The sequence below is a fragment of the Colobus angolensis genome, unplaced genomic scaffold, assembly GCF_000951035.1.
Source record: "Colobus angolensis palliatus isolate OR3802 unplaced genomic scaffold, Cang.pa_1.0 Scaffold449, whole genome shotgun sequence".
NCBI lineage: Eukaryota > Metazoa > Chordata > Mammalia > Primates > Cercopithecidae > Colobus > Colobus angolensis.
This window is the reverse complement of record NW_012117921.1, coordinates 236,680-251,172: the sequence shown is the minus strand read 5'-3', so window position 1 is coordinate 251,172 and position 14,493 is coordinate 236,680. Positions and strand designations below refer to the sequence as shown.

General features: G+C 43.6%; 1 protein-coding gene across 1 annotated transcript in view; it reads right to left on the bottom strand.

Annotated features, from left to right (window-relative positions):
- Positions 1-9,201: 9,201 nt before the first annotated feature.
- The window catches only part of PM20D1 (peptidase M20 domain containing 1), a 21,966-nt gene continuing 16,674 nt past the window's right edge, over positions 9,202-14,493 (bottom strand). Inside the window, exons 11-13 of the mRNA XM_011957718.1 lie at positions 13,207-13,375; positions 11,448-11,547; positions 9,202-9,924 (exon numbers count right to left, since the gene is read on the bottom strand). Of these exons, the coding sequence (XP_011813108.1) occupies positions 9,801-9,924; positions 11,448-11,547; positions 13,207-13,375 (393 nt within the window). The 3' untranslated portion in view covers positions 9,202-9,800. The remainder of the gene's footprint in view (positions 9,925-11,447; positions 11,548-13,206; positions 13,376-14,493) is intronic.

The window sequence follows — 14,493 nt, the reverse complement described above, 5'->3', positions numbered from 1 at the left end:
AGGGTTTCCTAAACTGGCCTGGTCATAGGATCACCTGTTGGGAACTTCTTTTAAAATATAGATTTCCAGGCCTCTTTCCTGGAAATTCTGTTTCCAAACGTCTGGTGCTGGGCCAGGAAATCTACCCTTTTCAATAAGTGCCCCAGGTGACTCCCATGATCCTACCGGGTTGGGAAACATTGCCCCAGTCTGGTGGTTCTCAGTCTTGGCTGCATATTAGAATCTCCTGAGGAGCTTTAACAAAAATATACCTTTGTCACAGGAGGAAACACTGTGACAAAGGTATATTTTGTCACAGGAAGGCAAGGCTTAGGAAGTCTTCAAAGACATGGAGGTGCTTTGATTGACTCTGACTGTGTGGGTTTATATGCAAACTCATTTAATCCTAATAATTACCCTAGGAGGTAGGCTGTTGCAATATATCAGGTGGAAAATGAGGTCAGTGGGTTGGAGAATGGTAAATAGATTAAAAAGTTATTTAGGTTACTTGTTAGAGAATTGCAAATCAAAACCACAATGAGATACCCCTTCACATCCAGTAGGTTGGCCATAAAAATAAAAAAAAAGAGAAAATAACAGAAAACAACAAGTGTTGATGAGAGTGTGGAGAAATTGGAACCTTGTCCATTTGCTGGTGAGAATATAATGTGGTTCAGCTGCTATAGGAAACAGTTTGATGTTTCTTCAGAAGGTTAAACACAGGATTACCATATCACTGAGCAATTTCACTCCTAAGTATATGCCTAAAAGAATTGGAAATGGGAAAGAATTATTCCAGTTAGAGAGAATAGAGTGAAATGGCAGGCAGGCAAGGGAGAATTTGGCATTTTCAAGGAACAGCAGGTTCTTCAACATGTGGTTGATGCATGTAGGGACGTGTAAAATGAAAGATGAAATGATAGGCTTTGGTGATATGTTACACAGCTGAAGGCTTCTTTAATATGAACTTATTGTTTTATGCTTGATCACAAAGTCCTTGAACACAGAGACTTTATATTTTAAAATTTATATTAATTTCTAAATGCCTTATATTTAAAAATTTCTGTGATGTTTGCTGACACCTTGTAATTTACACATCTGGGCCTTCTTTCTGTCAGACCCTTACATATGGAGTCTCATTCACTTGTATAGTGTCCATTTATGGTGCTCTGTTGATGACGCCCAAATAGCTTTGTCTTAGACTTCTCTTCTGAGCTCTGAACTTGGATGTCTCAGCACTTCCAACTTGTAATATCCAAAATGTGCTAGTTATCTTCCAGATGTATATTTCTTACTCTGTCTTCTCCATCTCAAAAAAGAGGATTCCCCCTCTCATTTGTTTGTCAGCCATCTGGGAGTCATTCTTGACTCCTTCCTCTACTTCCCTGCCTCCTCGCCCACCACCCATCAATCACCACTTGTCGTGCATCGACTCTACCTCCTAAATAACTTTTTTTTGGATTTATTTATTTTTTGAGGTAAAATTCACATAACATAAATTTAAAATGTACAATTCATTAGTGTTTATTATATTCACAGTGTTGGAGAACCATCACCTCTGCCTAGTTTTAAGACATTTTCATCACCCCAAAAAGAAATCCTGTATCCATTAGCAGTCAGTACCCACTCTCCCCTTCCTTCCCCTCGCCTCCCTGATTAGTCAACCACTAGTCACTTTTCATCTCTGTAGATTTCCCTATTTTGGATATGTCATATAAATGGAACCATGCAATATGTAACTTTCTGCGAATGGGTTTTTTACTTAACATAATTATGTTGTTGTTGTTTTATTTTTTGCCCTCAAATATTCTATCCAAATGTTTTCAAGGTTCAACCACATTGTAGCATGGATCAATACTTCATTCCTTTTTATGGATAAATAATATTCCACTGTATGGATACAACATATTTTGTTTATCCATTCATCCATGGATGGACATTTGGGTTGTTTTCACCTTTTTTGATTGTGAATAGTCCTCTGTGAACATTCATTTATAAGTTTCATTTGAATATCCTTTCTTTTAATTTCTTTTGACTATATACCATTGCTGGGTGATATGGCAATTCTGTTTAACTTATTATTTTATTTTATTTTAGAGACAGAGTTTCACTCTTGTTGCCCCAGCTGGGGTGCAATGGTATGATCTCAGCTCACTGCAACCTCTGCTTCCTGGGTTCAAGTAATTCTTCTGCCTCAGCCTCCTGAGTAGCTAGGATTACAGGCACGCACCACCATGCCTGGCTAATTTTTTGTATTTTTAGTGGAGACAGGGTTTCACCATGTTAGCTAGGCTGACCTCCAACTCCTGACCTCAGGTCATCTGCCTGCCTTGGCCTCCCAAAGTGCTGGTATTACAGGTGTGAGCCACTGTGCCTGGCCTTTTTTTTTTTTTTTTTTTCTACCTAGGTTGGATTTGAACTCTTGAGCTCCAGCCATCCTCCTGCCTCAACCTCTCAAGTAGCCCGGACGACAGGTACACACCACCATGCCCAGCCTATGTTTAACTTTTTGAAGAAACACTAAACTGTTTTCGATAGCTGCTGCACCAGTTTACATTCCCACCAGCAAGGTACAAGGGTTCCAGTTTCTCCACATCCTCACCAACATTTATTATTTTGCATTTTTGGATTATGGCCAACCTAGTGGATATGAAGTGGTATCCCGTTGTGATTTTGATTTGCATTTTCCAAATGACTAACCTAAGCAACCTAATTTGCCTACTTCATAGGGTAATTATTAGGATAAATGATTATATATATGTACATATAACTTAGAACAGTGCCTGGCACATAATAAATAATGTATAAGTATTAAAAAGAAAGTAGAAAAAGGAACAAAAGAATAGAAGGAAAGACGGACCTCTTAGCTATACTTCCTTTCCTATTGTCCTAAGTCAAAGCCCACAATTCCACTCCTAATTTACAAGGCCTCAACTGGACTCCTTTCTTTTATTTTCTTTTCTTTTTTGGAGCCAGAGTTTTGCTCTTGTTGCCCAGGCTGGAGTGCAGTGGCGCAGTCTCGGCTCATCGCAACCTCCGTCTCCTGGGTAAAAGTGATTCTCCTGCCTCAGCCTCCAGAGTAGCTGGGACTACAGGCATGCGCCACCATGACGGGTAAATTTTGTATGTTTAGTAGAGATGGGGTTTCTCCACGTTGTTCAGGCTGGTCATGAACTCCCGACCTCAGGTGATCCCCCGCCTTGTCCTCCCAAAGTGCTGGGATTACAGGCTTGAGCCACCGTGGCTGGCCAACTCCTTTCATTTCATGAAGGTTTCAGGTTCTCATTTGCCTTACTATTTTACTTTTGCTTACAACTTTGCCTACTCTATTTCCTGTCTGGCACAATTCTCTCCCTTGCTCCCTCAACTCTTTGCCTAGCTAACTCACTGTTTTTTTGTTTGTTTTGTTTTTAAATTTAAGAGCTTTTTTGAGGTATAATATGCAATAAACAGCACAGATTTAAGGTGTACAATTTGATGTTTTGACATATGTATACATCAGTGAAACATCAGTACAATCAAGATAAAGAGTATATCCATAACCCCCTGCATTTCTTCCTGCTTCTTTTCATCTTTCTCTCTCAACCCATGCCTTGGGCCACCTGCCATCTGTCACTACAGATGTTTTTCATTTCTAGAATTTCATATAAATGGAATCATGTAGTAGATATCATTTTTTTGTCTGATTTCTCTCACTCAGCATACTTATTCTGAGATTTATCCATGTTATGTGTATCAACAGGTTGTTCCTTTCTGCTGTTGAGTAGTATTCCGTCATATAGATGCACCTGTTTGCTTATTCATTCATCTGTTGATGGACATTTCAGTAGTTTCCAGTTTGGGGCTATTACAAAGAAGGCTGCTATATGCAATGTGTGCAAGCCTTTTTAGGGGTATATATTTTCATTTCTTTTTGTTTTTCAACTTTTGTTTTAGATTCAGGGGGTACCTGTGCAGGTTTGTTACCTGGGTATACTGTGTGATGCTGACATTTGAGGTATGAATGATCTTGTTACCCAGGTACTGAGCATAGTATTCAATAGTTAGTTTTTCAACCTTGTCCCCCTTTCCTTGCTCCCCCACAACAGTCCCCAGTGTCTATTGTTGCCATCTTTACGTCTGTGAGTACCCAAACTTATAAGTGAGCACATATGCTATTTAGTTTTCTGTTCCTGTGTTAACTTGCTTAAGACAATAGCCTCTGGCTGCATCCATGTTGCTACAAAGGACACGATTTTGTTCTTTTTTATGGCTGTATAGTATTACATGGTGTATATGTACATTTTCTTTATCCAAACCACCATTGATGGGCACCTAGGTTAATTCCATGTCTTTGCTATTGTGAATAGTGCTGTTACGAACATGTGAGTGTATGTGTCTTTTTGGCAGAATGATTTGTTTTCTTTTGGATGTATATCCAGTAGTGGGATTGCTGGGTCAAATGGTAGTTCTGTTTTAAGTTCTTTGATAAATCTCCAAACTGATTTCCACAGTGGCTGAACTAATTTACATTCCCACCAAGAATGTGTAAGTGTTCCCTTCTCTGCAGCCTTGTCAACATCTGTTGTTTTTTGGCTTTTTAATAACTTCCATTCTGATTGGTATGAGATGGTATCACACTGTGGTTTTGATCTGCATTTCTCTGATGATTAGTGATGTGGAGCATTTTTTTCATAAGTTTGTTGACTGCTTGTATATCCTGTTTTGAGGAGTGTCTGTTCATGTCTTTTGCCCATTTTTAATGGGGTTATTTGTTTTCTGCTTATTCAATTGTTTCAGTTCCTTATAGATTCTGAATATTAGACTTTTGTTGGATGCAAAGTTTGCAAATATTTTTTCCCATTCTGTGCTTTGCCTAGCTAACTCTTACTCAACCTTGAAGTCTCAGCTTCAATCATGACTTCCTTACCAGAGGCCTTCCTGATTTTCCAGACCAGGCACCATGTGGTATGTAAAATAACACCTTACCTCTCAGACCCAGGCAAGAAAGCCCCCTGCCCCAAACTTAATGCTTTAGAAGGCATCATATAATATAACCAAAAAGGAAATAAATCCATTTAAAACACAGAGATGCCTCTGTCCCTTGGGATTCTGTGCTCAGCACTGGCACAGAACAACCAGTAACACTGAACACGCATTACTGAGTCTAATACAGTTCAGACCCCGGGGGTCAATTCTTTATATATCTTGCTCTGTCTTATTCATTTAAGTTGATAGATAAACACTGTATGTATTTATTGTGTACTTGACATTTTGAAATATGTATACATTAAAAATATGGAGTGCTTCACATATTTTTGTGCTATCCTTGTGTGGTTGTGTTGTTTTAATTGGAAATTTGTATTGTTCCAGTTTTAGTATATGTGCTACCTAAGCAAACACACTCTATGTCTTTAAAAAAAGAAAGGTAACTGTGTCTGGATGCCCTGAAGGTTTGTGGGTTGTATCAGTGTGAACTTTGGAGGCCACTGTGGTTTGGGAGTGTAGGCAGGAATTGAGCTGTCCAAGTGCTTAGCTAAGAGAAAAGAAAATTAACTTGTCAAATCTTTCCTCTTAGATAGCATGGCTGTAGTGGATTCCTTTTTTCTGAGACAGTCTCGCTCTATTGCCCAGTCTGGGGTGCAGTGGTGTGATCTCAGCACACTACACACTACACACTGCACACTGCTTGAACCTCTGCCTCCCCGGTTCAAGCAATTCTCGTGCCTCAGCCTCCTGAGTAGCTGGGATTACAGGCGCATGCCACCACACCCAGCTGATTTTTGTATTTTTATTAGAGATGGGGTTTCACCATGTTGGTCAGGCTGGTCTCAAACTCCTGACTTCAAATGATTCACCCGCCTCAACCTCCCAAAGTGCTGGGATTACAAGCGTGAGTCACTGCGCCCTGCCTGTAGTGGATTTTTTTTTCTTTTTTTTCTGAGATAGAGTCTTGCTCTGTTGTCCAGTCTGGAGTACAGTGGTCATCTCAGCTCACTGCAACCTCTGCTTCCTGGGTTCAAGTAATTCTCCTGCCTCAGCCTCCCAAGTAGCTGGAATTAAAGGTGCCTGCTACCACGCCCAGCTAATTTTTGTATTTTTAGTAGAGACAGGGTCTTGCCATGTCGGTGAGGCTGGTCTCAAACTCTGACCTCAGGTCAGATCCACCTGCCTTGGCCTCCCAAAGTGCTGGGATTACAGGCATAAGCCACCGCGCTTGGCTGTGTAGTGAATTCTCACATGACATATTATCTACCAGTAGTGCTGAGTGTCCATTTTCTTGCTCTGTTTTATGTTCCAATTTCTGGTTCTGGAGGTACCCATGAATTAGTGTAGTGTTTGCAACATTGCACGTTGGTGCTAAGAAACATTTTGTAGTAATAAATAATTCATATTATTCTTAAATTTTTATATTTGTACCTCTAGATACAACATGTTAAACATGATACTGATTCTTTTTATTGACATTAGATGGACACTGAATGCTAGAATTGCAAGTAGTTTTTATAAAATATTTAATTGTTTTTATAAAACAACAATTTAAGTTGTTTTTATAAAATATTTAATTAGGCCAGGTGCAGTGGCTAAACCTGTAATCCCAGCACTTTGGAAGGTCTGAAGTAGGATGATCGCTTGAGCCCAGGAGTTTGAGACTAGTCTCAGCAGCACAGTGAGACCCTATCTCTACAAAAAAATAGAAAAAAAAAAAGCCAGGTGTGGTGACACGCACCAGTGGTCCTAGCTATTCAGGATGCTGAAGTGGGAGGATCTCTTAAGCCTGGGAAGTTGAGGCTGCAGTGAGTCATGATCTTGCCACTGCACTCCATCCTGGGTGACAGAGCAAGACCCCCTCTCAAGAAACAACAACAACAAAAACCAACCCTCTTTGATTAGATTTGAATTTTCAAAAAAAAAATTAATGAAATGTTCAGCTCTCAAGTTAAGAACTTTGTCTCCTATTATCTCCCTTGGATAAAAGGAATACCGGGTTTAGGATGGCCATGTTTTTAGCAACCCAGATTCACAATCAAAGGATTCCAGCCAAAGTTTCTTTTCCCATTCTCTTTGCATATGAATATTTTGTCTTCCTTCTCACCTCAGGCAGTGAGGTGTAAAAAGCTTGAGCTAAGTCCTTGATAAGGGTGTAGGATGTACCTATGATTATCTGTTGGAGCTCTTTCATTGTGGGATTTGGAAAGTGGTAGATGGATGGGGATGGGGTGGTGGAAAGTCACCGATTTGTTGCCTTATTCCATCCAGAGTCTTTTCATTTGTTTTTTGAGCTGGTGGTCTCACCCTATCACTCAGGCTAGTCTTGAACTCCTGCCCTCAAGCGATCCTCCTGCCTCCACCTCCTAAAGTGCTGGGATTATAGGCGAGAGCTACTGCGCCAAGCCCCAACCAGTCTCGAGGCTGCTGTTGTTCCAGCCAGGCTGGCGACTTTGAACTGCTCTCTTGAGAAGCCTTCAGGGACCACTGGGCTGTAATGCGTGCGTTCGCAGAGCCAGGATTTGTAGCAGTTCCTTGGGCTTCCTACCCGCTCTGGGGCTTTTTTTGCTACAGCTGGAAGAGGATAGTGAGACTAGAGGAGGGGAGGGTCTGCTGTTCACTCTTCTCCCAGTTGCTGTATGATCATTAGAGACCTGGTTGTTCCCAAACTCAGAGAAAAGGGAAAAGAGCTGAACCCAGAAGCTGGGGGTGGGGCTGGTAAGAAATGCTGGCAGACAGCGGGAGAGGTGTGAATAGGGAGAGTTCAGCCAGAGGAATACAGAGAGCTAGAGCTAAGAACCAAGTAGAATAGCCTTTGTCCTTGACATCTCTCTGGGTCAGAATGAATGAGCCACATACCACAGGTTCTTGAGGCAGGCAGCACGGTGCAATTGAAGAAGTACTGGACTTGGGATTTTTGACCCGCATTTCAATTCTGGGGCTGCCCCATAAGAACGCTGTCGAATGACTTCTCTGAGTCTCAGTTTCGGTACTTTTAGCACAGGCTTTGGATTCAGATAGATTCAGCTCCTGGTACCTGCATGACGTTGGACAAGTTATTTAACCTAAGAGTCTCAGTGGCCTCATCTGTAAAATGAATAGTAACACCTTAGAGTTGTTGCGATGAGTAAATAAGATAATTTTGGGGAAGTAGATTCTATTGGTTATGTAGGATTGCAGAGTTTGGAGCCAGGTGACATAGACTTGAGCCAACTGCCTGCAGCTAGATGCGTAGCCTCTCTGAGAGCCAATTCTTCCCCTGTAAGGAGTAACAATGCCTTCTTCGCAGGGTTCTTGTGGGGCTCTGCTGAGATAAGATGTATGAAAGCACTCTGTACAGCTCTGTACAAATGTGAAGGATTATTTTTGTTCTTCAGCTCGCCCTCTAACAAAGGCTGAATAAGTACTGAATTGGCCAAAAAAGGGAGGGCAAAGGAAGGAATGTGAATCTTAGGGGGAGTAGCAAAAAAGCTGGAATAATCCCCACACTGTGTTTCCAACACTTTTTATGAAGCCCGAGCTCCAAGGAACAGTACACATCCAGGGAGGGAGGTGAGAAACTGAGGGCTCGAGGGGGGAGGGGGTTATGAGAGGGAGAAGGAGCCCACTGCTATCAAAGCCCAGGAGGACATGGAAGGTCCTTGCCTGGTGAGGAAAAGAAGAGGGTGTCCCTCGAGTCCCAGCTCCTGCTGTCTCTCCCTCTCAAGAGAGAGGATCACGGACTCTCTTGTGATCCAGAAAGCACAGCTTCCAGCTTTGAGCCAAGAAATGCTGCCTTCCAATGCCCCCCACCTGGCAGCTACTGAGCAGATTCAAACATGCTCAGGGTTGGAGCCCAGAGAAAAAAGACAGGAATTCTGCTGTACCTCCTCATACCCTACCAGACAGCGCAGAGACCCTTAAGCCAGCTTCCCCCTCCTCCTCCACCCTAATGCCCTCCACTTTCCCTTGATCTGCCTGAACCAGGACATGATGCCAGGGCCACGGCCCTGCTGGTCCTTAGCTCCGAGCGCCCTTCCCTTGGGAGCTTAGCCCATCGGATGTGCCAGGGAAATGTTTCCACAGATTAGTGCCTCCTGGGGTGAGACAGTAGCAGCAGGTGGCAGGAACAGGGCAGGGAGGGAACAAAGCCCAGGGAGCCCTTGGGAGGAGCCCAAGGACAGAGGCTTTCTTTTCCAGTCTCTGGCCTCCAGAACCAGGAGGTTTGGGGTTTCTCCAAAGCCCCCACCTCAGTTTCACCCCTCAGTAACCAGCTGGTGATGGACAGATCACTTTATTTGACTGATTGTGGTGACAATTATGGTAGTATCACAGTTTGGGTAAGTCCAGGTCCAGAAGTAGAATAAATTGGAGAGTAAGGGGAGAGATGCAGGGGAGAGAGGAGAGATTAAGATACAGCTCACAAGTCCAAGAAGAGAGGGGAATAAAAGGGGAAAAAAAGTTCTAGCAAGAAGAAATATATAAGCTCTGGAGAAAGCATCCCAGCAACAGTGCCCTAAATTAAAGACTCCTATCAGGTAACACCTGGTTGAGATTTCTCAAATCTACATTTGCTAAGCCAAGCCTGGAGGGTAAAGCAGTGAAATAACCAGCATAAGACAGATAAGGGACAAGAAGGCAGCAAATGCCAGTGGATCAAGGGATGTAGATATCAGGAGGAAGGGAGAAGCCAGATTTCTGCTGACTTTACCTTACTCCTGGCCTTGTTCTTGGGTGAGTTTAAGAGTGAGCAAGACAGATGGGCAATGTTTTACAATGTGGTTTTGATCAAAAGTTTCATCAACACTGGCTTTCCCCCTTGGGTTAGTCCTGGCCCGGGGTCGGGCATGCCTAACCCAGCAGGCCCCTTGACCTCACAGTTTGTGCAGGTGAGAAACTGGTTCCTGGTCTGTGTCAGCATTCTGAATCAACTCAAAGATGAATTTCACTTGGTTCTCATAGCCTTGGACTGAGATTTTCTCGTTGACTCCATGGAAGCTGAGGAAAGTAAGGTGCATTTAGGGAAGGAGGGGAGGGCCAAGTGCCACAGCACAAGTGTTATTACAGAGCACTTCCCTTACTCCCCTCACCAACCCAGAAACTACTGGCCCTCCAGGGCTAGGAAAGGGAGGGGCAAGGGAGGGGGCATCTGAGATTTCATATGACACATTGGTTGTTTCTCAGGGATCCATCCATGCTCATGACAAAGAACAGTGTGGAATAAACTCTTGGGGAGTCCAAAATAATCTCCTGCTGTGAAATCCACTCAATAATTTGTCCTCCAGGAGAATTATCTTTTTTTTTTTTGAGACAGGTTCTCACTCTGTAGCCCAGGCTAGAGTGCAGTGGTACAATCACAGCCCACTGCAGCCTCAACCTCCTGGGTTCCAGTGATCCTCCCACCTCAGCTCCTGAGTAGCTGGGACCACAGGTATGTGGCTAATTTTTTTATTTTTTAAATTTTTTTGAAGAGATGGAGTCTTGTTATGTTGACCAGGCTGGTCTCAAACTTCTGGGCTCAAGTGATCCTCCTGCCTCAGCCTCCCAAAATATTGGAATTATAGGTGTGAGTCACCACACTTGACTGAGAACTATCTTTCCAATTCTCTTTCTCTTAGGACAGAGTACCTAGCTAGACTATCTCTAAGCCAGTCCCCTACTCTCCCACTAGAGGGTAGGGAAGGCAACTGCCCAGGGTGCCTACCCAGTTTTCTGTGGCACCTAGGAACTTTACTATCAGACCTTACATCCACCAACTTGCCTCCCCACAGTGAAACAAAACAGAGCAAAACAAAACAAACAACAACCAAACTACATATGTAATCTCAAAGATGAAAGGAAACAGAGTACCCATCCATCTCCCATTTAAAAAACAAAAAAAGAAAGCTGTTCTTAAGCTCCTATTCAAATATTTTCACTCTGTCTACAGAGGACTTAAGACGGGGAGATCAGGTCTGTACATGATAAGTAGCAGAGAGGGAAATCGTCCTCCCATACCCCAGGATTAAAAATGTGCTGAAGAACCCACAAAAATAGTAATTCATACAGAGCAGTTAAAATTGGTGCTCACATCTTGGATTTCCATAGTGCTTTCTTCTGAGAAATCAAAACATGCACCTACCTTTGACCTCATGTGTGGTCTGCATTTCACAAAATGCTGAGGAGTCTCCCCATTTTGTAAGTGGAGAAAACGGGGTCCAGAGGATAAGCCCTCTCCCAAAGACAGGAAGAGCTGGGATTAGCACCCAAGGGTACTGATTCCACCAGCTTTTCCCCAGTCACCCAATTATCTCCATCTTTATAAAAGAGGGACCAATTTCCATAAATTCTAGGGGGTGACAATGAGACTCTGGCAATAAGGACGGTAGATGGGTTAGGTTCTACAATGTCTCCATTTCATTTTGCCAAATCCCGGCTTCCCCCGCCCCGATTCTGTGGACTGTCAGGAGCACAGGGTGGGAAAGAAACACGTCAAGTGTGTTTCTTTTCTCCCACCTGCTGCTCAAACCTGTTCCACTCACCTTTTTAAGTCTTCAGGCTGTAGATAGTAGGGGTTGAACCTGTAGATGCCAGTGGTGAGGTTTGTAAAGAATCGGCTGTCTGTGTTGCCGAGACAAGTACCTAGAGAGGGAAGATCAACAGGAAAGGGGCTTTACATGAGCAACCAAACCAACGAAGTGGCTGGGGTGTGGCCTGGCTGGAAAATTAGGATTACTGGGTCGCTACAGAGCAATGCCTGGGCTCTCTTGAAAGCCTATAGCTATCCTTACAAAACGCACCATTTCAGCCAGGAACATGGAATCTCCTTCCTCTCCCTGTGATGACCAGGGAGGCCAATATCTTCATACCCAAGACCATGGCCATTTGCTATTCCCCATGATGACCAGGGAGGCCAATATCTTCATTTCATACCCAAGGCCATGGCCATTTGCTATTTAAGAAACGAGAAACTAGATAGCACTTCTTTATCACCTGACGTTTATTCTGTATCACTCTAGGTCAAAAATAAATACCCTCTGGGAGAACTTTACTACTATAATATATAACCCTCTTGAATTGGAACAAAATTTCCTGTTATTCTCATTCTCTGAAGGATGACTCTGTCTTCCTAGAGTCAAACCTTACATCTGGAAAGTGCCAGGACACTCTTTCCAGTTTCCCACTCCCCTGAAGGTGGTAGCAGGTCACCTGGCAGGGGCTGGGACTTGTACCCATAGGTGTGTTCTTTGGGAAAAGACACCCTGGAGGATCAATTCAAGTGTGTGGGGTGATTTGAGATGGTAATTTGTGTTTTGTTCCATCTTCCACTCTTGGTTTCAAATGGACATCCAGGCCCTTCACAGTTCCTTGCTTTGTGGTTGATTTCTGCCTGTCTTTTTTCTGTAAAAGCCTGGCCCCATTGGTGGATTACAGTAAGTGCTCCAGAAGAAAGAGAATAGAGTAGGTAGCCTTTAAGGGTCAAGGGAGGAGAATCTGGGATTGTGAGGGCCGGGTTCCTGGATGTTTGGAGGAATCTCAGATTAGACCAAGAGAAAAGAAAGCTAGACACGGGTCTTAATATTAGAGCAATAACCATTGACCAGAGATTTTCAAACTAGGGTTAGTCATCACCTTGTGTCAGAATCTCCTGTGGGTATTTGTGAAAAAGGCAAATTCCAGGGTCCCTTCCAGATTTGGTTAACCCAAATCTTTGCAGTGAGTCCAGGTAATCTGCATTTTAATAGTTCCCTGGGGAGACCTCTTCCACTCTTAGATTGGAGAACCACTGTCTGCAAAGCATAGATTTGGATGGTGTGCTAGAAGGCTGCAGAAGGAGTACCGAGGGGTGCTGCTGGGATTGATCTGGGCTGGGAAGCGTAAATTAGGTTAAGGCAAATGGTATGGGCTGGGAGGCTTTTCTGAGCTAAAGATTCTGAGCTTTGCTGCTGAGCTGTTATCCTAGAATGGATCAGAACCAGACTCTGGGAAGATCTTGGCCCCTTCTGTGACTCTTAGAGAGGAGGGAGTAGTCTAAGCCAATTCTCCCCTCTATGCCAGAGTGGCTGGCCTAGGTTAAGCAAGGACCCAGGCTTGACTGACCTAATTTATTGTTTCTGCTCCTTTCCTGTTTGCGTTTTCACTTCCACTCTGAAGGGAAAATACAGTTCTAGTCTCATCGGGAGGGGAAGCAGCCAGCTGTTTACAGGCTGAACATCGGGGGTAGGGGTGGGAAAGTAGACATTGGATAGGAAACAGTTCCAGCCCCCTCCTCCCTCCAGCCACAGCTGATGAAGTCATTACCTGGGATAGTAATATTGACTTCCGGGAAGACGGACTGTATGGTCTGGCGGAGCAGCTGGTAGCCCAAGGCCTTGTCATCATAGGGGCTGATGGGGAGGGGGTCAAAGGCAGTCATCACATGGAACTGGACTCTGTTATCAGCCACAATGTTCTTCGTGAGTTCTAGGACCTCCAGGGTAGAAACAAAGGGGATTTGATTTCTTATTGATTTCTGTACATGTACAATATGAGCTTAAATATTCTGATTTCTTTCCAGCAAGGCAGAGCCTGGGGGTTTACAGACAGGACTCATTTTTTTAAACATTGGGACTTCAATTTCAGCTGACTGGCTAAAGGTGATGTAAGAGTTGGGTCTTCCTGGAAAGCAATCTACAGCATGATAGATTTAGGTTAAATGTTTTGGGAGACTTGTCTTACAGTCATGAATCAGATCTTGAATTGGAACAAATTTACATGAGCAACCAAACAAACGAAGTGGCAGGGGGGTGGCCTGGCTGGAAAATTAGGACTACTGGGTCACTACAGAGCAATGCTTGGGCTCTCTTGAAAGCCTATAGCTGTCCTTACAAAAAGCACCATTTCAGCCAGGAGCATGGAATCTCCTTCGAAGGGCATTGGTGAGACATCCCTTGGATGGAAAATTGGATGGGAATTGGAAAATCAGGAAGTTGTGTATCTTTCCCCTTGGGTGGTGAGCCACAGGCTGGTTGAAAGTGTCCAAGAGACAGCAGAATGTCAATCATCTCGAGGCTGGGGAATAGATGTGATGACCTGGCTTCAGCCTCGGAGAACCTCAGACGGGTGATAAAAGGGTCACACACTTTTCTTTCCCCTCTCTGGGCATTCCTGCTTCCTGTTTGTAACCAGCTGCACTGGAGCCAGGAAGATGAGCTCAACACAGACAAAAAGTCAGAAGTTGTGATACTGGTATTCAAGTTTTCTCTTTGCCTCCTTTCCTCGGGAAAGAACCTGAGGAAACTCCTAGAAAATTCAGTCTGAAACGAATAGAGTAAATCCAGAAAAATTCCTGTCCCCAGTCAGGAAGTAGACCAGACCCCAAGGATTAGGTCACATAGAGCCATGTGGGAATGGACCAGGAGACTGACTTATAGGGACCTTCGCTCTCCAAAGCTCCAGCACTAGTCCCAACCCATTTGTTCAGTAGTTGCTTTAAAACTGCCTCTGCTCTAGAAAGGGGGGTTGTCCCATAGCTGCAGATCACCTGAAAGTGGGACATTATCTTAAGTGTACCTCTTTTTTTTTTTTTTTGAGACAGAATCTCACTCT